The sequence below is a fragment of the Saimiri boliviensis genome, chromosome 13, assembly GCF_048565385.1.
Source record: "Saimiri boliviensis isolate mSaiBol1 chromosome 13, mSaiBol1.pri, whole genome shotgun sequence".
NCBI lineage: Eukaryota > Metazoa > Chordata > Mammalia > Primates > Cebidae > Saimiri > Saimiri boliviensis.
Window position 1 is genome coordinate 113,210,110 of NC_133461.1, and position 22,257 is coordinate 113,232,366.

The following is a 22,257-nucleotide window of genomic DNA, read 5'->3' on the forward strand; positions in this document are numbered from 1 at the left end:
CCGGGTGTGGGCACAGGGAGCGCCTTCAGACGGCACTCGCCGTCTGGGTTTGCTGCGAGCGGCCTGGGGACCGCACAGCGGAGGAAGACGGAGAATCCACCCGGGAGAAGCAGATTGACCATCTCACAGCCGGGAAGATCGGCCACGCCGGCCACGTTTTCACCGACCCTCGCAGAGACCTGGGTTTCCGCGTCCAGGAGCAGAAGGCGGGAGCGAAACGCGTGCGGGCGGGCGAGGCAGGGTCCATCCCGGGTGGGCACCGACCCCGGGCCAGTCTCTCAGCCCCGGTTTAACGCAAAGGCAGAAATGTGCTTTTCAGCATCTCCAACTGCGTGGTGATAGCATTTAAATGAGGTAGAAGATAAGAAAACAAACCGTATAGCAAGATGGATGGGAGTTAGAATGGAATCAGGTCATCCAAATATTTTGGATCGGGACAAACCGATCCTTTCCAGAAATTCCGAGATCTTTAAACAGAAAACAGGCTCTAAGAATTTCCCATGTAATTGATCACTCAAATATTCAACGGTTGCAGTTATTTTCAAGGCGGAGTGCTGAATGAGGAGGGGGTAGAAAGGTGGATGGGAGAAGTCCGGCCCTGTCCATTTCTCCTCCTTTTTTTTCAAACAGTCTGATTTAATTAGGAAGCTGAGGTGGAGTGGAGTGGGATCATCAGAAGGCTGACATGGGACCCCTGGAGTTGGCAATCACAGCAGTGTCAGGTTGGCAAGGGGAGCAACCCCATTCTAGGCAAGGCACAAACTATTTGGCAAGGAGAGATGAGCGTGGGACCCCACTGTCAGTGGGCATGCTCAAGGAGGCCAGCGGATTACGTGCCACAGGGAGATCATTCAGGCAACTTCAGCTACGAGGCTGGGAATCTGTGAGGGCTGAAGGCTCAGGCTGTTCGCAAAGGCTTGTGATTCACCTGGGAGATGCTGACGCCCGTGAGTCTTTCCACACTCTCTGGCAGGTGGCTTAGAACGTCCAGTACTTCCCCAGTCACTTTTAATGCCCCCATGGTCCCACTGCCAGTGCACCCAGCCTGGGCCAGAGTGAGACCCTGTCTACCTCCAAAACAAAGTACATCAGATCATTTCACCCTCTGCTATACATCCTGTAACAATTTCCACTGCTTCTTGGAACATGCAAAGTTATCAGGCTCCCTGCAGACCCTGCCTGGGCCTGGGGTCTCCTTTCCTCCTGATCTGAGCTCCCCTTATCAAGGTCTTGCCTCTGGTCCCCAAATACAAACAGGGCGGCCATTCTTCTGGGACATTGTCTCCCTCCTGCAGGCTCTGTCCCTGGGTACCCGGGTCTCGCTCTCTCGCCTACCTCACGCTTGTGCCCATCACTCTCCAGTTAGGCCCTGCCTGCTTCATTTTCCTCCAAAACATTGATCTCTCTGGAATCCCCTCCTGAGACTTCACACATGAGGAACAGCGCCTGGTACACACTTGGGAAATGTTTTGGAAGAAATGAATTCAAGGAGGACAGTCTTGAGGGGGTGGAGCGGGAGGGCAGAGGCCCTGGAAGCTGGAAGAGGGAGCCAAGAAGGGGTCCGGTCCGGCAGGCCGGGGATGAGGTGGGGCCACTGCCCTGGCCACTCCCTGTGTCTCGCAGGTACCCGGGGGCCGGGGGCGCCACCCTGACCACTCCGTGTCCCGCAGGTGCCCGGGGGCCGGGGGCACCGCCCTGACCACTCCCTGTGTCCCGCAGGTGCCCGGGGGCCGGGGGCACCGCCCTGACCACTCCCTGTGTCCCGCAGGTGCCCGGGGGCCGGGGGCACCGCCCTGACCACTCCTTGTGTCCGACAGGTGCCCGGGGGCCCGGGGCGCCGCCCTGACCACTCTGTGTCCCGCAGGTGCCCGGGGGCGATGCGTGGACTGGGGACGCGCGAGTGCACGCGTGGGGCTGGGGGTGGGCGCGTCTTTTCTGGAGCCCTCCGTTGCCCTCTTCTCCACAGCGCCCTTCCCAGCGTTCGTCCCCAGAGTTCTGCCACCGCGTGGAGCGGGCTCTGCCATCCACAGCGTCCTCAGGCCCCAGAGAGCCGGCGCCGGCGGCTCCTCAGCTCTCCTTCCGCGCATGCTCCGCAGCGAGGCTCCCAGAGGCGGGACTGGAGCCTCGCGACACGCCCACAGGCTCGATATCAGCCAATCCACGGCCGTGGCCTGTTGACTGACAGCCCGTGGCAGCGTCCCGTTTCCGTATTGGGCATTCCTGCTGTTGTGGGCGGGCCCAGGAGGGCCGAACCCGGAAGCGCACGTCGCTCGGGTCCGGCCCGGGCGCAGCCGGCGGAGGTCGGCGGCCACCGTCCGGCATGGCGGCGCGCAGGAAGCACGGTAGGCGCGGGGCGGCGCGGAGGCCTTCTGCCCAGACCGCAGACCCAGCTCTCGGCTCAGAGCGCGGTATTGACTCGGGACCCCGGCCCCGGCCTCCCTCCAGGCCCCACCCCAGACCCTCACCGACTCCCCACCTCCACCCCAGTGCCTACCCACCCCCCGCTCTGACCCCAGACCCCGACCGCGGGCCGCGGCCCTCCCCTCGCCCGTGCTGTTGCCTGCAGGGCTGCTGGCCGGGCCGGGAGTGGGGACAGGCTCACCCTGCCAGGCCGCACCTGTTGTCTGCGGACCTGGGCGGGGGGAGCCCAGCCGGGGGTTCGTGTTCTCGGCAGAGCGCGGGTCAGTGAGTGAGTGGGGGCCGCCCAGCTCCTCAGAGGGGTCCCAGCCCAGGGCTCCGGGGTGCGGCTGCAGCTGGCTCCGGCAGCCTCACCACAAAGTGCGGCAGTGCCACCGCGACCCTCGGTGTTCTCATCTGAGAGACGGAGGTCACGGTGTGTACCTTCCGTGGACCCGAGCTGTGGGGCGCGTCCTAGTGCTTGTAAACGTCTGTGATCGCCTTAATCACCACAGGCAGGAGCAGAATAAATGGAGCTGGGTAACCTGGCCTGGCCTCAGAACCGAAGTGTTAGAAAACAAAGCGTGCTTCTGCTTCCTGTAAACCCCAGCTCGTTACCTTCACCCTGTGATCATCATTGTAATGACAAGAGTGGCGGTTTTTGACATGAATCTCGTGCTACTTGGATTAATTTGGGCCTGCTGAATTTTTCCTTCCCTGTGTTTAAAATTGATAATCGTGTTTTTCCCTTTGAAATGAAAAGACACTGGCAACTATAGTTATAAAACTATTGCATTAAAAAATTTCTCAGTGAGGCAGAACATGGAGAAAATCATAGTCTCAACTCTTTTATAGGAAGCGGAGCACTTGGACTCCCCCTTGTCCTTTACGGCCCGCGGGTTGTCACCTGCTCAGCTCACAGGTTAAAATGACTTACCAGTTTGTTTTTGAGACAGAGTTTCTCTTTGTTACCCAGGCTGAAGTGCAATGGCGTGATCTCGGCTGACCGCAACCTCCGCCTCCTGGGTTCAAGCAATTCTCCTGCCTCAGCCTCCCGAGTAGCTGGGACTACAGGCACGCGCCACCATGCCCAGCGAATTTTTGTATTTTTAGTAGAGATGGGGTTTCACCTTGTTGACCAGGATGGTCTCGGTCAGTTGACCTCGTGATCCACCTGCCTCGGCCTCCCAAAGTGCTGGGATTACAGGCGTGAGCCACCGAGCCTAGCCGATTCAACCAGTTTTTAAGCAATCAGATAGTAGGCTCCAGATTGGACATTCACGTGGGTTAATGAGTACCAGAACTACCTTGTTCCTGACCCTCTCCTGCAAGTAGGGCTGGCAGGGTGTTAATTGAGTGTCGAGGTTCTTAGGAGCAGACAGGACAGCTAGCTGCCTGCAAAGCTGTCCCTGCCTTCATGGTGGGGGGCTTCTTGCTACTGCGTGCTTTCTCCTCATTTTAAACTGTAGCACAGTCTTCTCTTACATTCCTTCAAGTGTTTGTAACTCTTCTAAGCCTGAAATAAATGCTCTTCTTTATTGCAAAAAATTATTATATCATCCATAATGTATCTAATCAACTTAAAAAAAAAACCTTTCTCCACTCACTAAATTAAAGTGAATGAGAGTTGTTAATTGTTTTGGTCATTCACGAATCATCTTCCCTCGAAACAGCTTGCTTTTCCTATTGGATATGTGACAGAATGGTCAAGTATGTTTAGGTTGTTTAAGGACATTGTGGTCGGCAGGATGGGTCAGTAAATTCCAAAAGTATAAACTGTAGGTGGAAAACAAAATACTAGTTTTCTGTATGTCTTCCTCCAGATTGCCTGAAGAGCCCATCTGCTGAGAGGCACTTAGGCTCTGAGAAGCACTGAAGGGAGGGTTTCGCTGGAATAAAACTTGCCAGCATTTGTGACCTGATGGAGCAGGAAACTGGGGTGTGTGTCTTATTTAGAGCCATTTCCCTTCTGTGCGGCTTGTTCCGAGTGAAGTTAGGGGAATGCATGTCAGGAAGAGGGGACGGGCTTGGTGTGTCCCTCTTCCGCGATGTTTCTTTTCCCATGGTTCAGCTCATGGTCGTGGGGTAGTTGCAGTTGGGGGTTGGGCACCATTGTTTATGGTGGGAGAGGAAGCAGGTGCCACAAGGTGCAGGTGTGCCTCCCCTGGAGCGGACCCCACAAAGAACTCTGACTTGGCGTCGTTTATTTGCCACCAGGTGTTGGCTGAGTGTCTGCTGAGCATGGCAGAGCCCCTCAGTCCCTGGCTGCAGCAGGGAATCAGGCACAGCATCCCTCCCTCCCTGAGCTAAGTGAAGCTCTGCTTTGATTTGAGGCTGTACCTGGGATCAGGACAGTGGTTGCTGAGAGGACATGTCTAGGGACCTGTGCTTTCTTCTGCCTGGCCCTGGCACAGACCAGGAGACGTGAGGTGGGAAGGGTGGCATCAGGCTAAAGCAGTGATTCTAAGCATTTTTCCCCTGGAATTACTGTAGATTGTTTCTGCTAGGTAATGTAACCTGCTAATGCAACAGTTTCTTTGTAACCACGTGTAGCAGAACTCTTCAGGATTAATAGGAAGAATGTGTTGTGTTGCCTTTGAAGCACCACTGCTTGAGTGAAACTTTGTCAGATGTGCTCTCTGTTAGGCTAGTGTACTTACAGCACTAGCTTTGCAAGCCCTGAAAGGTGCTGTGCAGCTCCGACCATGAATGGCTCTCCTCATTGAAGAGAGTCCCAGGAAAGGGAAGGACGCCATGGCCGCCGTTCTACCCAGGGAGGTTGGGTGATACCTGACCTGTAGTGAAGTGCTAGCTCGGGTCGGACTGTTTCTGGCCTGCAGCGGAGCCAGTGGTCAGGGAGCCTGGAGTGGGGTTGCAGTGGACTAGGGAGGTCCCCAGTGTCACAGATCCGCCAGGGGCAGCATGCACCTCGAGGAAGGGGCCTGCTGTGGTGGGTGAGGGCCCTAGGAGCTGCCCAGGTAACTCCTGCAAGGAGTGACTGCTCCCGGCATTGGCAGATTGAGCCTTGCTGCTTCCTCCTCCCTGGATGGCTCCCGGTGCCTGTCCGGGCCTCTTGTGTTGCTGAGCAGAGCCATGCGGGACCTTGCTCCCTTCTGGAGACGCTGACTGTGTCACTGCTCCCTGGGTGTGGTGGTGTTGGGCTAGCAGAGCCTCCTCCCTGGTCATTGGTGGTTGTGTGGGGTGTGGCTCTGGTCCTCTCCCCAACATGTGCTCCAGGGATGTTTCTAGAGGAGGCAACGCTTGTGTGGGACTTACTGGGTCGAGGCAATCCTTGGCTGCCTGGGTGAGGACCACAGCCTCGTGGGGGCAGGAGCCCTGTCCTGGACCCTGAGCAGGCAGAGGAGTGCCAGGCAGTCCTGCTGCTTCCTTTCTCCTGTCCTCACCGCCTGCTGCCGTGTGTATGGTGAGGGGATGTGCCAGGGGATTTAAGCAGTCCCTGCCCTGCAGTGCCCCCTCCATTCAGCTCACTGTACCCCAATGCCAGTCCTTTGACTTCTTGTCCTGCAGCTTCCCATGTAGGTGGTTCAGCGGTGCCAGTTGCTCATGTTAAGGAGAGAGCTCCAAGGGCTCCTTGCTGTTGGCATGGCCTTGCTGGCCTGGCTAGGCCTTGTGTGGAGAAGGCCACAGAGCCCTGTCCCAAAGGCCTCCTCCCAGGAGGCACTCAGCCTGGTGTCAGCCTGGGGCGACGTGTGCTGGAGTGCAGGATGCTTGTTTGCTTTTTAATAAGAATTCATTCTTGCTGCGACTTCTGCCTGCAGGATGGCCTCACTTGCCCTTGCAGGTGCGTCTTCCAGGGCCAGGGGCGTCTGCAGCAGGTGGGTGGGCTCTGTCTTCTGAGACTCCTCAGATGAAGCTGGAGCTTCCAGCGCCTTGGTGTGAGCAGGCACACTTCCTGTTTGCTACCTCCCTGTCCTCTTCCAGTTTCTCCTGCCCCAACTTCACACACCAGTTATCAGCGATGCTGTCCACAGTGCTGGCACTGGTGCCAGAATTCCTGCAGCTCCGGTAGTCAGGGAGGGGTTTTTGCATGTGTCTGCATGTATGTGTGGGTCTCTGAGCTTGTGTGTGCATCTTGTCAATGTTCATGTGTGTGTGCCGCTGTTCATGTGTGTGTGCCGCTGTTCATGTGCATGTCTAATGTGTACATGCGTATCTGTGTGCATGCCTGTGTGTGTGCATCTGTGCAGGCACGTGTGTGCCTTTGTGGTGTGCGCATGTCTGTACGTGTGTATATGCCTGTGTAGTGTATGTGTGTGTGAGTGAATGCATGTGTGTGGTGTGTATGTCTCTGTGTGGTGTGTATGTGTGCCTGCATGGTGTGTGTTCATGTTGTTTTGCATGTGGTGTGTATGTACATGGGTATCTGTTTGCCTGTGTGTGTGCCTATGTGTGGTGTGTATGTCTCTGTGTAGTGTGTGTGTGTGCCTGCATGGTGTGTATGATGTTTTGTATGTGGCGTGTGTACACGGGTATCTGTTTGCCTCTGTGTGTGCCTGTGCATGTATGTGTGTGCGCCTCTGTATGATGTGTCTGTATAAACGTGTCTGTGGCATGTGTGTACATGTGTGTCAGGGTGTTCACCTGTGTGTCCACGTGTGTGCCTGTGTGTGCACCTGTGTGTGCTGTGCGTACGTATGTGTGTTTGCATATGGCGTGTGTACGTGTGTGGGCGTTTACCTGTGTGTGCCTATGTGTGTGCACGTATGTGGGCTGTACCTGCATACACGTGTCTTCATGTGGTATGTGTGTACCTGTGTGTCTGGGTGTTCACCTGTGTGCCTGTGTGTGTGTGTGTGTATGTGTGCACCTGTGTGTGCTGTGCCTGTTTATATGTGTCTCCATGTGGCATGTGTGTACATGTGTATCTGGGTGTTTGTGTGCATGCACGTGTGCCATTGTGTGCATATGTGCATGCGCCTGTGTGTGCTGTGCCTATGTACACATGTCTGCATGGGGCATGTGTGTACATGTATGTCTGGGTGTTTGCCTGTGTGTCTGCCTGTGTGTCTGTATGTGCATGCGCCTTTGTGTTTACCTGTGTGTCTTTGTGTATGTGCATGTGCCTGTGTGTTCTGTGCCTGCGTATGTGTGTCTGTGTGGGGCGTGTGTGTACATGCATATCTGGGTGTTTGTGTGTCTGTGTGTGTGCCTGTGTGTACTGTGCCTGTGTACCTGTCTGTGTGTGGTGTGTGTGTACATGTCTGGGTGTTTGCCTGTGTCCCTGTGTGTGTGTATGTGTGTGCACCTGTGTGTACCATATCTGTGTACACGTCTGCGTGCGGCATGTGTGTACATACATGTGTAGCTATTTGCCTGTGTGTGCATACATGTGTGTGCCATGCCTGCGTGCAAGTGTCTGTGCAGGGCGTGTGTGTACCTACATGTCTGGTTTTTGCCTGTCTGCCTGTGTGTTGTGTGTGTGTGCGATGCCTGCGTACATATGTCTGCGGCATGTGTGTACATGCGTGTCTGGGTGTTTGCCTATGTGGTGTGCGCGTCTCCCAGCCATACCTTACAACTTACCTGTGACGCCCGCATCTCCCTTGGAGCCTCTGAGCTGAAGGTGCCAGTTTGGATTTGTTTCCATTGGAAAAACGCCCCTTATCCTTCTTACAGCGTGGCATCAGCCTGGTTGGGTACATGGTGACTCTGCTGGGCCGACTTTCATGCTCGCCACCTGTATGGGGCTCTTTGCAGAGCTGGAAAGGGATCGTCGCTGCCCTGTAGGAGAAGCGAGCTGTGTTCATCTAATGATTATTTGGTGTATTTTCCCCTCCTATGTGAGGATCCCACGTCAGATCGGTCATGGTGTGAGGTTCTAGTGCTGTCCCAGTTGAGAGTTGTTTCTGGTTTGATGTTGAGCACTTGTTTTCTGTTGGTATTGCAGAAAGCTCACCCACTTCTGCCTCAATATTAGCCAATTATTTTTCCGTTTGTCATTCTGTTACGAAGCTCCTTAAGAATCTGCTACTCACTGAATTAACATATTGAACTTTTCTTTCTTGTGAAGTCATATAATACTATTACCAGCTTATTCCTTTATTTCTAGATTATGGTCCAAGGCTGTATACCTTGCCTCATTATAGGGATAAAAATGAAAAAAGAAAAATCCCACAGTGATTTTCATTTTAAAGAAAGCCGTGGCTGGGTCTGCATATTTTCATAAGGCATTTAAACAGTTTTTACTGAAAAAAAAAAAAATTCAAACTGTCGGATTTTCAAGACATACAGTAAGCCTAAGAAATGTTAAATTTCAAACACCTGTTAAAACGAGATAGGCTGATGTAGGAGGAGAAGAGCTGGAGCTGCTGTTCACTGAGAGAGCGGAATTTTGCTATTTCTCTAAGCTGATGAAATAATGTGGGGTGTGTGTGTTTTGTGGTTTTAGTGGAAGTGTTTTGGGCGATTTCTGTAACATGACAGGTGAAGGAGGCAGCAAGCAAGCACCTCGAAGCCGGCCAGGGTGGAAATTTCTACTCATGAACTTCCGGTCTTCTTTTCAGTAGAAGTTTTTCATTTAAATATGGTGTTAAAAGCCTGCCAACTCTTGTTTCAAATCTCATTCACTTTTCCGTTTATAAGTCTATTAAGTGGCAACTAAAAGAGAATGTCATAAACCGATTTTGTTCTGTATGAGTGTTACTGTGTTGTGCATTGCTGTCAGGGAATGCCTGAGGCTGGGCAATTTATAAAGAAAAGAGGTTTACTTGGCTTACAGTTCTGCGAGCTGTTCAGGGAGCATGGCGCCAGCACCCGCTTCTGGTGGGGCCTCCTCGGGAAACTTCCAGTCCTGGGGAAGCAGAGTGGAGCCAGCGTCCCATGGCCAGGGAAGGAGAGCGGGAGAAGGTGGAAGTCCTGACGTCTTCAAGCAGCCAGATCTCCAGGAGCTCATCACCACGAGGAGGGCACCAAGCCATCCATGGGATCCGCCCCCACCCCAGACACCTGCCAGCAGGCCCCACCTTCAGCTCTGGAGCTCACATGTCGCCATGGGATTCGCAGGGGACATGTCCAGACCACCTCAGTATGGTTTTCTCCTACACTGGAATATGAAAACGTCACATTTTAAAAGTCACACGGGAATATTTGTGTTTTCTTCTATTTTATTGAATTCCTCTAAGCGTGTGGTCCTGTCAGTTTTATGGCTTCTCCTGAGCATCCATATTTTGAAATAGGTCCTTTTGAAGTTACTGATCTGATTACTCATATCCCCAAATAAGCTGTACACGTATTCTCTGAAAGTTACACTTTTCCAAGAGACACCAGCTTATATGGATCATAGCAAAAGTTTTAAATTTTAGAAAGTCACCGATCATCATTATTTCTAATCTCTTCCAGCACGAAGAGTTTTATATCCAACTGTTAGATTTTAAATTCAGCAACTGCATTTAGGAAGAGTTTAGAATTGAATAGGTTCACTTCCACCGGTCGGACTTTGTTTCTTTTTGAGATACATATATTTACAGTTTTTCCTAAATATCTAATTTCCAAAGAACACTTTACTGAAAGATTTTATTGCTATTTGGCTACGTCTTTAACTTGAAATAGCAAGTGCTGGCAGCAGTGCTGTCTGAGAATTATATCAGAGTAACGGAATTCCCCTGTGAGAGGACTCATTTCTGCTGGGTGTTGCGGCATGTTAATTTCCGATGGGGTGTTTTTCGTGGCCTCGGCCTCTGTTGTGTTTCTCATCTCTCGGTGCTGATTGCTCGGCCTGCTTGGTAATTTATTTGTTTTCCTGCAGGTTATTTTTTTCGATTGGCATTAAACAGTCCTCTGCCTTTTTATTTTCCGGTGATTGCTCTTTGATGGGCACTAGAGTTTCAAGTTAAAACTTGCTCTTGCTGCTAAAAGCGGAGCGTGTTGATGAGCTGCGGGGAGGAGAACAGAGCCAGCCTGAGGCTCTGACAGACGTGGAGTCGTGACCACAAAGCACTTTGATTTAGGCCCCACAGCACCCAGGGCCCGGGAGCTCCTGCTGCACCCACTTGTCCAGCTCTGTTTTTGTGGGTTCTTTTGTTTTTAACACGTTACTAATTAAACAGAAAAGAGGCTTTTAACCCCTAAGTTACCTAATTTACGATTTTTTTCAGCCTCCATCTGCAACACATAAACGTATACACACTTAGGTAAAAATACATCAGGTCAAAGAGGGGCATTTCAACAAAGCAAAAATGATAAAATGCTTCACTGTGTTATCGAGGAAGGAAAAAAACCCTTCACTTATGTTCGGCTTTTAGTATCAGTCACCAAGTAGAGCCGGCCCGTTGGAAGGCTGTGTTTGCAGAATTGTGTACACAATCTGCAGGAAACCACTAGCAGTTCGTGGGGTTCTCATGTCATTTCTCTGATGGTTCTGAGACCCAGCAAGGGCGTCAGTGCCACGCAATGTGGTTTTGGTCTAAAACAGCCAATTATTTCTGTGTGAATAAACCACGTGAGCACTGGTGGTGAAGCCTTGAGTGCCTGGCCAGGTGTTTGGGGGCCGTGGGGTCCATACACGCAGCGCTTGTCAGCTCAGACACTAAACCCCAGTGGCACCGTGGCCACCCTAAACCTGAGTGGTGCCATGGCTACGCTAAACCCAGGTGGCGCCATGGCCACACTAAGCCCGAGTGGTGCCATGGCCACACTAAACGTGGGGTCTCTCCCAGGCTCCACCTCCACCCAGCCTTCTCCAGAGCTGGGAGGAAGTGAAACTCGTCTATGAATCGGCCATAGATTAGTTCATAGAAAGTGATTATTAATATTTAATTGGTGGAAAGTAATTTTTAATATTTAATTTTGCTTTTTAAACTTCGCTCTTTTAAAATGATTTTTAAAAGTTAAAATTATATTTTTTAAAAGTACTTTATGATTTATATTTTAGCAGCTATAAGTATTTAGAGGTATATGTTTGTCAGCAAAGTTATTTTTAGACACCTGGATATTTGTATTAAACTGGGTTAAGATTTATTAAAATTCTTGTTGAAGACAAAAACTCCTGCTTTATAATGAAATATCTATTTTGACATCTATTTGAGATCATCTGTTTTTGTGCCTGTTTACAGGACGCTCTGTGAATAATTCATGGGTCATGGATAATATGACACAGAACCAGCCTTTGCTGATATTTAATTTCAAAGTCATGCCGTAACTCCTGTCAGTGAAGCCCCTCTGGGGCGGGCTCATCTGTTCTGTAACAAGGTTTGCAAGAAGTAGCAGGGGTCAGAGTGACATCGGGCCGTTCCAGCGATGGAGCAGCCATGGTGGCTCCAGGAGTGTGCGGGCCACCAGGAAAGACAGTTTCCTTCGTGAGATTTTAGAACACCGTGCAGGATGGCATCCCTATGGCCACTGGGGTTCGCCACACATTTAATTAAACCAGCTTAGAATACTGAAAGTTTTTCTTCTTCCTTTAGTTTTTTTTTTGTGACTGTGCTCAGGTTTGAATTTGAAAAGGAGCATTCTTTCCCATGGATGGAATGTCAACTGTAGGACTCTGTGTTGACCGTCGTGAATAGCATGGCCATGTGAAAACTTTAAGGACTAAATTTCTATACCTTAATTGTGTTATATGCTGAGCACCATGTTTTCCTGCATTCTTAAGTAGTTGCAGCTATTCCTGGCACCCTGGTCTGTTATCCCAGCTTCAGCTGTGTGGTCCTGTATGTCTCGGGTGAAGCTGGCGCGGGTGCGAGTGCAAGTCCCTGTCCTTTGCCGCGGGGGTGACCTTGGCGTGGCGCGGGTGCACGTCCCTGTCCTTCCTCTTGGGCACCTCAGTGTCCTGCCGACCGTTGTGTCTGTGTGGCCTGCATTTACCTCTCAGACGTTTCACTTGTCTCTGAGGGTGCCCAGGACATTACTCTCCCTCCAGAGCCTCATTTGTGCAGAGTAGTTGGTGATTTTCAAGGACTGGCATGATTCAATTTTGTGTTCAGAAGACAGGAGGAGCAAGGTGCCCACTCGGGCCCGGTCCTGCTTTTTAAATGTCAGTCTCCTTGGAGAAGGAGCTGGTTCCAGGCCCTGGCGGAGGAAATACAAGGTGAGCCTGAGGTACCTCGTGGGGCCTTGTGTGCCCATGGGAGGACCAGGCAGCCAGAGGGCGCTGGGTCCACGTTGCGGCAGGTCGGCCAGAGAGTGCCGAGTGCACGCTGGAGGGTGCTGAGTCCACGCTAGAGGGTGCTGAGTCCACGCTGGAGGGTGCTGAGTCCACGCTGGAGAGTGCTGAGTCCACACTGGAGGGGCTGAGTCCACGGTGGAGGATGCTGAGTGCACGCTGGAGGGTGCTGAGTGCACGCTGGAGGGTGCTGAGTGCACGCTGGAGGGGCTGAGTCCACGCTGGAGGGTGCTGAGTCCAGGCTGGAGGGGCTGAGTCCATGCTGGAGGGGCTGAGTCCACGCTGGAGGGTGCTGAGTGCACGCCGGAAGGGCTGAGTCCATGCTGGAGGGTGCTGAGTGCACGCTGGAGGGGCTGAGTCTACGCTGGAGGGGCTGAGTCCACGCTGGAGGGTGCTGAGTGCACGCTGGAGAGGCTGAGTCCACGCTGGAGGGTGCTGAGTCCACGCTGGAGGGGCTGAGTCTACGCTAGAGGGGCTGAGTCCATGCTGGAGGGGCTGAGTCCACGCTGGAGGGTGCTGAGTGCACGCTGGAAGGACTGAGTCCACGCTGGAGGGTGCTGAGTCCACGCTTGAGGGTGCTGAGTGCACGCTGGAAGGACTGAGTCCACGCTGGAGGGTGCTGAGTCCACGCTGGAGGGGCTGAGTCCACGCTGGAGGGGCTGAGTGCACGCTGGAGGGTACCGAGTGCACGCTGGAGGGTGCCGAGTCCACACTGGAGGGGCTGAGTCCACGCTGGAGGGTGTTGAGTCCACGCTGGAGGGTACTGAGTCCACGCTGGAGGGGGTGAGTCCACGCTGGAGGGTGCTGAGTGCACGCTGGAAGGACTGAGTCCACGCTGGAGGGTGCTGAGTCCACGCTGGAGGGTGCTGAGTCCACGCTGGAGGGGCTGAGTGCACGCTGGAGGGTGCTGAGTGCACGCTGGAGGGTGCCTAGTCCATGCTGGAGGGGCTGAGTCCACGCTGGAGGGTGCTGAGTCCACGCTGGAGGGTACTGAGTCCACACTGGAGGGACTGAGTCCACGCTGGAGGGTGCTGAGTTCATGCTGGAGGGGCTGAGTCCACGTTGGAGGGTTCTGAGTCCACGCTGGAGGGGGTGAGTCCATGCTGGAGGGTGTTGAGTGCACGCTGGAAGGACTGAGTCCACGCTGGAGGGTGCTGAGTCCATGCTGGAGGGTGCTGAGTCCACGCTGGAGGGGCTGAGTGCACGCTGGAGGGTGCTGAGTGCACGCTGGAGGGGCTGAGTCCACGCTGGAGGGTGCCGAGTCCACGCTGGAGGGTGCCGAGTCCACGCTGGAGGGTGCTGAGTCCACGCTGGAGGGGCTGAGTCCACGCTGGAGGGGCTGAGTCCATGCTGGAGGGTGCCGAGTGCACGCTGGAGGGTGCCGAGTCCACGCTGGAGGGTGCTGAGTCCACGCTGGAAGGTGCTGAGTCCACTCTGGAGGGTGCTGAGTACATGTTGCACAGGCAGACCAGAGGGCGCCAGGTCCATGCTGGAGGGCTCTGGGTCCACATTGCGGTGGGTGAGCCAGAGGACACCAGTTCCACACTGGAGGGCTCTGGGTCCACACTGTGGCAGACTCTGTGGCCGGGGCCAGGACTCTTTGAGCAACAGAGTACATGTGGGCAGTACAGAGTGGTGGCCCTTGGAATAAATAAATAAATCCACGAATCCTTGAAGTATTGAATAACACAAAGATAACAATTCAGTAAATGTGCAAGTGCAGGGAGTTCTTCCCTACAGAATTCCACGTGGTAAACGTGGAAGGCATGAGAAAAGAAAGCCGCCGAGGAGCCCGCAGCCGTGTCTGCAGCCGCCAGAACCCCAGGCAGATGCCACGTTAGCGGGCAAGATTGAGGAGGAAAAGGACTTCATCCCACAGCCTCTCCTCCGCAGTGCGTGTTCGTTACGAAGGGAAGAGAGTCGCTTGGGTTAAACCCAGGAGACCTCACAGCGCCTACAGGCGATTGGGGTGGCGTCAGTGGAAGGAAGCATCCCAGCAGGGTGTGAGCGCCAGCACCCATCTGCAGCTCTGCAGAGGTGAATGACCTCAGTATCACCCAGAGAACACTGGCTCCAAGTTACACCAATTCCAGAGAGTAACTGCCCCAAGAAATGTCACGACCGTGGAGGACGAGGAGAATGGGAGGAAAGCGAGGCGCTGAGGGCGGATGGGGCCGGATTGGAGCCTGCTGAATGAGGGTTCACACAGCCAGGGCTGGGGTGGGGCAGAAACCCGAGTTCTCACTGTGGAAACAGCCTCCCTGAGCCTCATCGGACAAAGCCCTGAGGGTCAGGCTCTCAGCCCAGCAGTAGCCCCAGGCCCTGGGCTCCCGGTGGGAGGTAAGTCCAGGACCTGCCACGGTGGTCCTCAGGGAAGCTCCTTAGGAGGGCGTCGGCGCCTCGGCTGGTGGCCCGGACCCCCCAGCAGGTGGCCTGGACCCCCCAGGTCTGCATGGCCCTGGGAACCGCCCCTTCTGAATCTGCAAGTGACTGCGGCCCCTGAGCAGGTGTGCAGGGGGTTTGCAGAAATCCCAGAGGCTGCAGACCCAGAGGCCCTGGGGCTCTGTGGGCCCTGCACTCTGAGCTCACAGACTGATTCCTGGCATTCAGGTCATGAGGCTGGGATCACGTAAATCTCTTCCAAGAAGAGTGCCTTGTTGAGAAGGCAGAGCTTGTGACTCCCAGGGTGGCCTCTGCCCTGTCACTTACCCCTTGAGAACCACCCCCCCTGCCAGCTGTCACTCTGTGAACTTACAGCCAGCTGCCTTTAGACTGTTCCTGGCCTCTACTTCCATTTTAGACTTTTTATGACAGAGGCCATACACCTATATCAGAGATGTTCATTTCAAATATGAAATTTAACAGTGTTGGTGGAGAGCCCCTGTTAATTAGGCTGTAAATTTAACATTTCAGGCACTTGGATGGAACTCAGTGAAAATGCCCCTAACTTTCTTTTTTTAGGCACATTTTTCTTATGTTGCCTGTAGCTCAGAAATCTGCCTCAGGAAGTGACCTGGGGCCAGGCTCAGTGCATTCCCATCTGTACGCTGGTGTGCGCTGTGTTTCCTGGATCAGCTGCCTTCCTTCAGCGAACTCTGTCATCCGATGCTTGGCTGGGTGCAGCTGTCTCCTCAGGGCCTGCCCTGGCTGCCCCCCGGGACTGTCTTGTTCCTGCTCAGCCTCAGGCGTGCATTGCCTGACTCTGACCATCGACGGGGCGGGGGGGTGGGAGGATTTCTCCATAGCGTTTTCTTTGCTCCAGACACTGGCAAACAGCCTGGCCTGGGGAGGGGACTTCGGCCATGTGTTGCTGTCGGCTGCCCTGGGCTCAGCAAAGCTTCGGCTCCGAGCGCCCTGTCCCTGCATGCAGAACCAGGTGCCTGGTTACGGTTTTACCTTAGAATCTGTTCCGGTTTGTGAAGATGTTGGCTCATCGATGATTTGTGGGTAAAGTGCATCTTCTCTGCCTGCTGTCTCCTCTGCTTGTCACCAGCTCTGTCATCTGGCATAGGACATTTTCTTCTTTGACATTTAAAGGAAATGTGACCATTTGATTTTTATCTGAAGTCTTGGAACCTTCTTTTGAACATACCTGGGAGCACTGCAGTGCGTTTTTAAAGCATTTTGCTGGCTGCCTGTTGCTCCCCGAGAGCCGAGGTGTCCCCTCTGGGTGGGTGCTGCTTGAGGCGAGGCCTTTCTGCAGGGGTGGGACCCGCTCCTGTGCAGGAGCCAGGCTTTCGAGATGTCCTGTGCTAGTGGTGCTCTTACATGATATTCAGAAAACAGCACATGGGGACCCTCCCCAGGACTGGTAAAGCCCCCAGGGTCTCAGTGATCGCACCATTTCAGTTCACATTTTCCACTTAGCTGGAGTCGTCTAAAGGAGCTTTGCGCTCGCTCGCTGGGAGCTGTGGGGGTGCAGAGACTCGGGTGAGCAGCCCCCGTATTCGTGATTGTGCTGTGTCCTGCTGCCACTGAGCTCTGTGTGGGCTTTCCTGGTCCATCCACGGAGGACATGGGAGTTCTGGTGAGCCCTGGGTGGAAACCCTCGTAGTGTTATTCACAGCAGGGCCTTCACAGGATGATTTCTAACAGGTGTGAGTCCGAGAGGCCAGAAGTAGGAAGGCATGTGCCTTCAGCTACAGCGTTGCCATGTAGGGCCATGGAGACTCCTGCCCACCTGGAAGCCACCCTCAGCGTCTCCCTCAGGGGATCCGTGACAGATCCCTACACAGCCTCCATCGGGCCAGGTCCCCATCTCCCTACTCCTGGAGGCCTCAGGCACTTGTGTCAGGGGTTCTGATTTCTGCTGGCACCCAGGACCACAGCCCCCACTGACAGGGGGTCACAGTCCATGTGTACCTGAACCTCACAGGGAGGAGCAGAGCGACCCGGGGCCAGAGGAAGCACCTGCTGGCAGTGCACAGCCACCTGAACACAGGGTGACACGCTGGGGAGAGGTCACTGATGGCGGAATGGGGGGGTCCTCCAGGGCCAGTATGGGGGCATCCTGGACGCAGGGTGACACAAAGGGGAGAGGGTCACTGATGGCGGAATGGGGGGGTCCTCCAGGGCCAGTATGGGGGCATCCTGGACGCAGGGTGACACAAAGGGGAGAGGGTCACTGATGGCGGAATGGGGGGGTCCTCCAGGGCCAGTATGGGGGCATCCTGGACGCAGGGTGACACAAAGGGGAGAGGGTCACTGATGGCGGAATGGGGGGCTCCTCCAGGGCCAGTGTGGGGGCATCCTGGACGCAGGGTGACACAAAAGGGGAGAGGGTCACTGATGGCGGAATGGGGGGTCCTCCAGGGCCAGTGTGGGGGGATCCTGGATGCAGGGTGACACAAAGGGGAGAGGGTCACTGATGGCGGAATGGGGGGGCCCTCCAGGGTCAGCATGGGGGGATCCTGGATGCAGGGTGATGCGCTGGGGAGAGGGTCACTGATGGCGGAATGGGGGGCTCCTCCAGGGCCAGTGTGGGGCATCCTGGTGTGCAACACCCAGAGTGGGAGGACCAGGGGCTGGGGTCTGCGTTAGTGCTTTCAGCACGCGTTTGTTTTGTGTGGAGTAAAAGGCATGTGTGATCCAGATGAACTGCCATAACTGGTTCATTTTCTGCTTTTTCTTACAATCGGTTGTCCATACAGTGTTTGTTGAGAAGGTGCTGCAAAGACTTTTTCCTAACGTTCCAAGTGGCCAAGAAAAGAAGGAACCCCAGACGCTGGCCATCCAAACACCGCCCAAGAAAGTGACCTCTGAGAAAGCGAGACGGAAGCCTGTTCAGCCTTTGACAGGTGAGGTTGTTTGCAGCTGTGGACGGGTCTCAGGGACGGAAGTTAGTCACCCATCGTCACCCTCACTCGCCCTGGAGAGTGTGTCCTCTGGGCCTTGGGCTTCTGTCTGCAGAGGGTCTGCAGCAGGAGGGGGCAGATGCCACTCCTCACACCAGCTCCACCAAAGCCCCTGTGGACTCCCCGGAAGGCCAGGTCAGGGGCTGCTTTGGGGGGCCACTGACTCACGTGCTCTGAAGATGGCAGTTGGCCTGTGACTGGGGCTCAGCCCAGCTTTCCTGTCCTCTGAGGAAAGCAGGTACCTCCCCCACCACGACACGTGACCCCCGTGCCTGTAGCGGCCCCGTATGGCCTCCTTGGCCCCGTTGCCTTGTGCCCACTCAGGGACAGGCTTCTAATATCTTGGCCCATCGTCTTAGGCCATCGTCTGTCCTGTGACAGCCCACATAAGCTCTCGTGGCCGCAGGATCATCCGCCATGAGAGTCCCCTCAACTCTGGCTCCCCCAGTGCAGCTCCGCTCACCTGTGAGACTGAGAGAGGCCCCCACGGAGAGACGGGAATAGACCACCTGGGTGCGGCACATGTGGGTGGGTCCATTCACTTCCCAGTAAACACCTAAGTCCACAAAGCCTGAGAGAGGCCGGGAGGGTCCATTCCGGTCCCAGGAAACACCTAAGTCCATAAAGCCAGACATGAGGTCCTGAGTGGCATTTCCACGGGTCTCTTCCGTCTCTCTTCAGCAGTGGTCTCTCACTGGGCAGTTGAGTTCCTGAGAGTGGCACCGTCTCCAATTTTCACATACCTTACAACAGCCCCAGTGGGATCTCAGCAGGCAGCCCCCATCATCCCACAGATCAGCTTCCAGCCCCACAGCTCCGATCTCCGTTCACTGTGAACTCACGTTACCTCAGACGTAATGTTCCACATGGCGATTCCATTTCCAGGCCAGCCCAGAAGCCTGTCTGGCCTGTGATGTGACGGGTGCCATGGACACCATTCTGGTCCAGCGTAGAAGACAAGTGAGAAGGAATGTTTCCTTCACGTCTTCTAGATACGGGGTTATGCCAGGCACACTCTTCCTAAGGGACAAGTCCATGTTTTCCACATTCCCTTTCTGCATTTTTTCCCAGATGCTTAATGGTTTCAAATGATACAAGCTCCTGGTGTAGTAGGATAACTTCTGTTGAAGGAGTAAATGACTGCTGTTGGGCGTAGTTTTACCTTTTAAAGAATATACCTGTTGCAGGCTGGGTTGCCCCCACCACAGCCGCCACCAGCAAATTCTTGTTGAAGCCCTAACTAACCCCCAGCACTTCCGAATGCGATTGTATTTGGGCATGGGCTCCTAAAGGTGATTAAGGGTAAATGAAGCCATCAGGGTGTGCCCTAATCCGGTATCACTGGTGTCCACATTCGAAGAAGAGATCAGGACACACGTACATACAGAGGCTTGACCCTGTGACAACAGAGGAAGCAGCATCTGCAAGCCAAGGACAGAAACCAGCCCTGCTGAGACCATGATCTTGGACTTCCAGCCTTCAGGCCTGTGAGAGAACAAATGTCTGTTGTTAATTCACCCGGTCTGTGGGACTCTGTAGTGGCAGCCCTAGAAAGCTAATATACTACCCATTGTGCCTGTTAGAAATAGTCTTGCTTTTTCAATCAACTTAACAAAGTTTTTAAAGAAAAAGCAGTGATGAAAATCTGAAAGAAACAACAAAGAAGACTTCTGGAACTAATAAAGGTTTATAATAGGTTGTGCTTTACAAGGTCAATACACAGAAGTCAACTGCTGTCCTATATATCAGGAAAGATCAAGGAAAATTTGCAATTTAAAACACCCAGCACAACAGTAGTGCTGGGACAAACTGGACATCCACATGCATAAAAAGAGAGACACAGACCTTAAACCTGTCACAAAAATATCTTATTAAAAATGGATCTGAGACCTAAGTGTTAAATGCAAAACTATAAAACTCCTAGAAGATAACATGGGAGGCAGTCTAGGTGGCCTTGGGTTCAGCAGTGACTTTTTAGATGCAACACCAAAGGCTTGATCAATGAGCAAAAGAATTCATCAGCAGATGCCCAGTCGATAACTGGGACATCATTAACAAAACCTGCTCTGTGAAAGACACTTGTCAAGAGAAGAAAAAGACAAGCCACAGACTTAGAGAAATATTTTCAAAAGACATATTTGACAACGAACTATTATTCAAAATGTTCAAAGAATTCTTAAAACTTAGTAAGAAAATGGGCCAAAGATGTGAACCTCACCAAGGAAAATATGTAGATGGCAAGTAATCATATGAAAAGATGTTTCACATCATATGTCACCAGGGAAATGCAAATTAAGAGAGTGAGACAGCACCGCACACCTTCCAGAGTGGACAAAATCCAGCACGCTGACAGCACCAGATGCTGGTGGAACGGGAGCTCTCCTCGCTGCGTTTCTTCCACAGCTAAACATACTCTTTACCTGTGTGATCCAGCAGTTAGGCGCCTTGACATTTATCCAAATAAACGGAAAACATCAGTAAACTGCACCTGGCTGTTGAGAGCAGCTTTATTCATAACTGCCAGCACTTGTAAGCAATGAAGATGTCCTTGAGCAAGCGAATGAATCTGGACATGGTGATACATCCAGACAACAGGAAATTATTCAGGCCCAAAAAGAAATGAACTATCAAGCCATGAAAAAACATGAAGGAACCATAAATGCTTATTGCTAAGTGAAAGAAGCCACTCTGAAAAGGCTACACACTGTGATTCCAACTTTGTAACTGTGGGAAAGCAAAACCCAGGAGGCCCTAAAAAGATGAGTGATTGCCGGGGCCTGGGAGGAACAGGTAGAGCCCAGACAGGGGGTCTCGCTCTCTGATAGTTGACTTCTCTAGGACACTGTTGACTTCTGTAGGACGGTGAAACCACCGTGTGTCATGATGCTGTGATGGTGGGCACAGCTCATTCCACATTGGCTCCAACTCATAGGATGTACAAGAGTGGACTCCAGTGTGAACTGCAGACTGGGTGGTAACGGTGTGTCGTGTAGGCTTATTGATTGTAACACTGTTCGGCTCTGACGGGGTTGCTAATGGGGAGGATGCATGACGCCGTTAGGCCTTACAAGAAGCAGGCCGTCCGTAGTATTTCCTGTTTTTCTCTGAATTTTACTGAACCAACATTTTTAATCTTTTCTAAAATTCTGTCTTTATTTTATTTTTGCTTTTTCTTTCCTCTAACCTAACAAAAGTTTTCCTGTGGTCAGAAGATGAAATTAAGTGGAAGCAGTTGAAGCTGTAGGCATAGATGGATGATGGATCATTTCTAAGTGAGAAAATAATATCTGTAAATTCCAGGCCAGTTTCATTCTAGAAGATACATATTTTCTTGCCTAAAGTGATTGACTTTGCACTTTTAAAATCACTGTTTAAAAATAAACACTTCAAGACCTCCTTTTCTGTCTGAAATTGTCAGGAGACAATTCTTTGCATTGCTATTCATGTTTTATTTTACTGAGTTATGCACTCATACAGCAGTGGCATATGGGAAGCTTTATGTCAGGATGATTATTTCAAGTTGGTGTTGAAAGAGTTCTTATTTTAAGTGGCTGGGTGCTTTGTGATTCTGACAAAGCACTTGGCCTTTGAAGTTGTTGGTGATCCTTTGGGTGATGTCTTTTCACAAAGCTTCAGCATTCAGCTACTTCATTTCAGTGGCATTTGTAAGATACTGTTTGATATGAAGATGTTGAATTAAAAGTCAAAATACTGATGTGAGTTGACCTAGTCTCTTTTGTTTTTTGTTTGTTTGTTTTATTTTTATTTTATTTTTTTATTGCATTTTAGGTTTTGGGGTACATGTGAAGAACATGCAAGATTGTTGCATAGGTACACACATGGCAGTGTGGTTTGCTGCCTTCCTTACCCTCACCGGTATCTGTCATTTCTACCCATGCTATCTCTTCCCACCTCCCCACCCCCCGTCCCTCCCCCATTTCCCCCCAACAGACCCCAGTGGTAGTGCTCCCCTCCCTGTGTCCATGTGTTCTCATTGTTCAACACCCGCCTATGAGTGAGAACATGCGGTGTTTGATTTTCTGCTCTTATGTCAGTTTGCTGAGAATGATGGTTTCCAGGTTCATCCATGTCCCTGCAAAGGATACGAACTCATCGTTTTTGATGGCTGCATAATATTCCTCTCAAAGGTTGAAAGATGATTTTTTTCAGGGAGCGAATGAGAAGGTTGGGTGCACGAAACTTTTGCTGAACATTGGAAGCTGTGTCCGGGTGGAGGTTCCAGTGCAAAGTCGGGACGGGTGGGCACACCCTAGAGAATCAAGCTGTAGCCCGTGAGAGGTGACCCCACCGGGGGAGGTGCAGGCACTGCCCTGCTTCGATTCCCTCAGTGACTTAGTCATCTCACATGTGTGATTTCGGAGGGTT

The 22,257-nt window shown here is 52.6% G+C and overlaps 1 protein-coding gene across 8 annotated transcripts in view; it reads left to right on the forward strand.

Moving 5' to 3' along the window:
- The first annotated feature begins 2,251 nt into the window (after window positions 1–2,251).
- ERICH1 (glutamate rich 1) overlaps window positions 2,252–22,257 on the forward strand; it is a 67,135-nt gene continuing 47,129 nt past the window's right edge. For 6 of the 8 annotated variants that reach the window (XR_012513344.1, XR_012513343.1, XR_012513342.1 and 3 more), the window contains exons 1-2: window positions 2,252–2,408; window positions 17,668–17,814. Coding sequence is in view for 4 of the 8 variants with exons in the window: in XM_074384220.1 (XP_074240321.1) it covers window positions 2,321–2,408; window positions 17,668–17,814 (235 nt within the window). In the remaining 4 variants the exon portion in view is untranslated. Of the gene's footprint in view, window positions 2,409–17,667; window positions 17,815–22,257 lie in introns of those variants that run through there. The other 2 variants (XM_039461138.2, XM_074384219.1) reach the window with 2 other exon arrangements.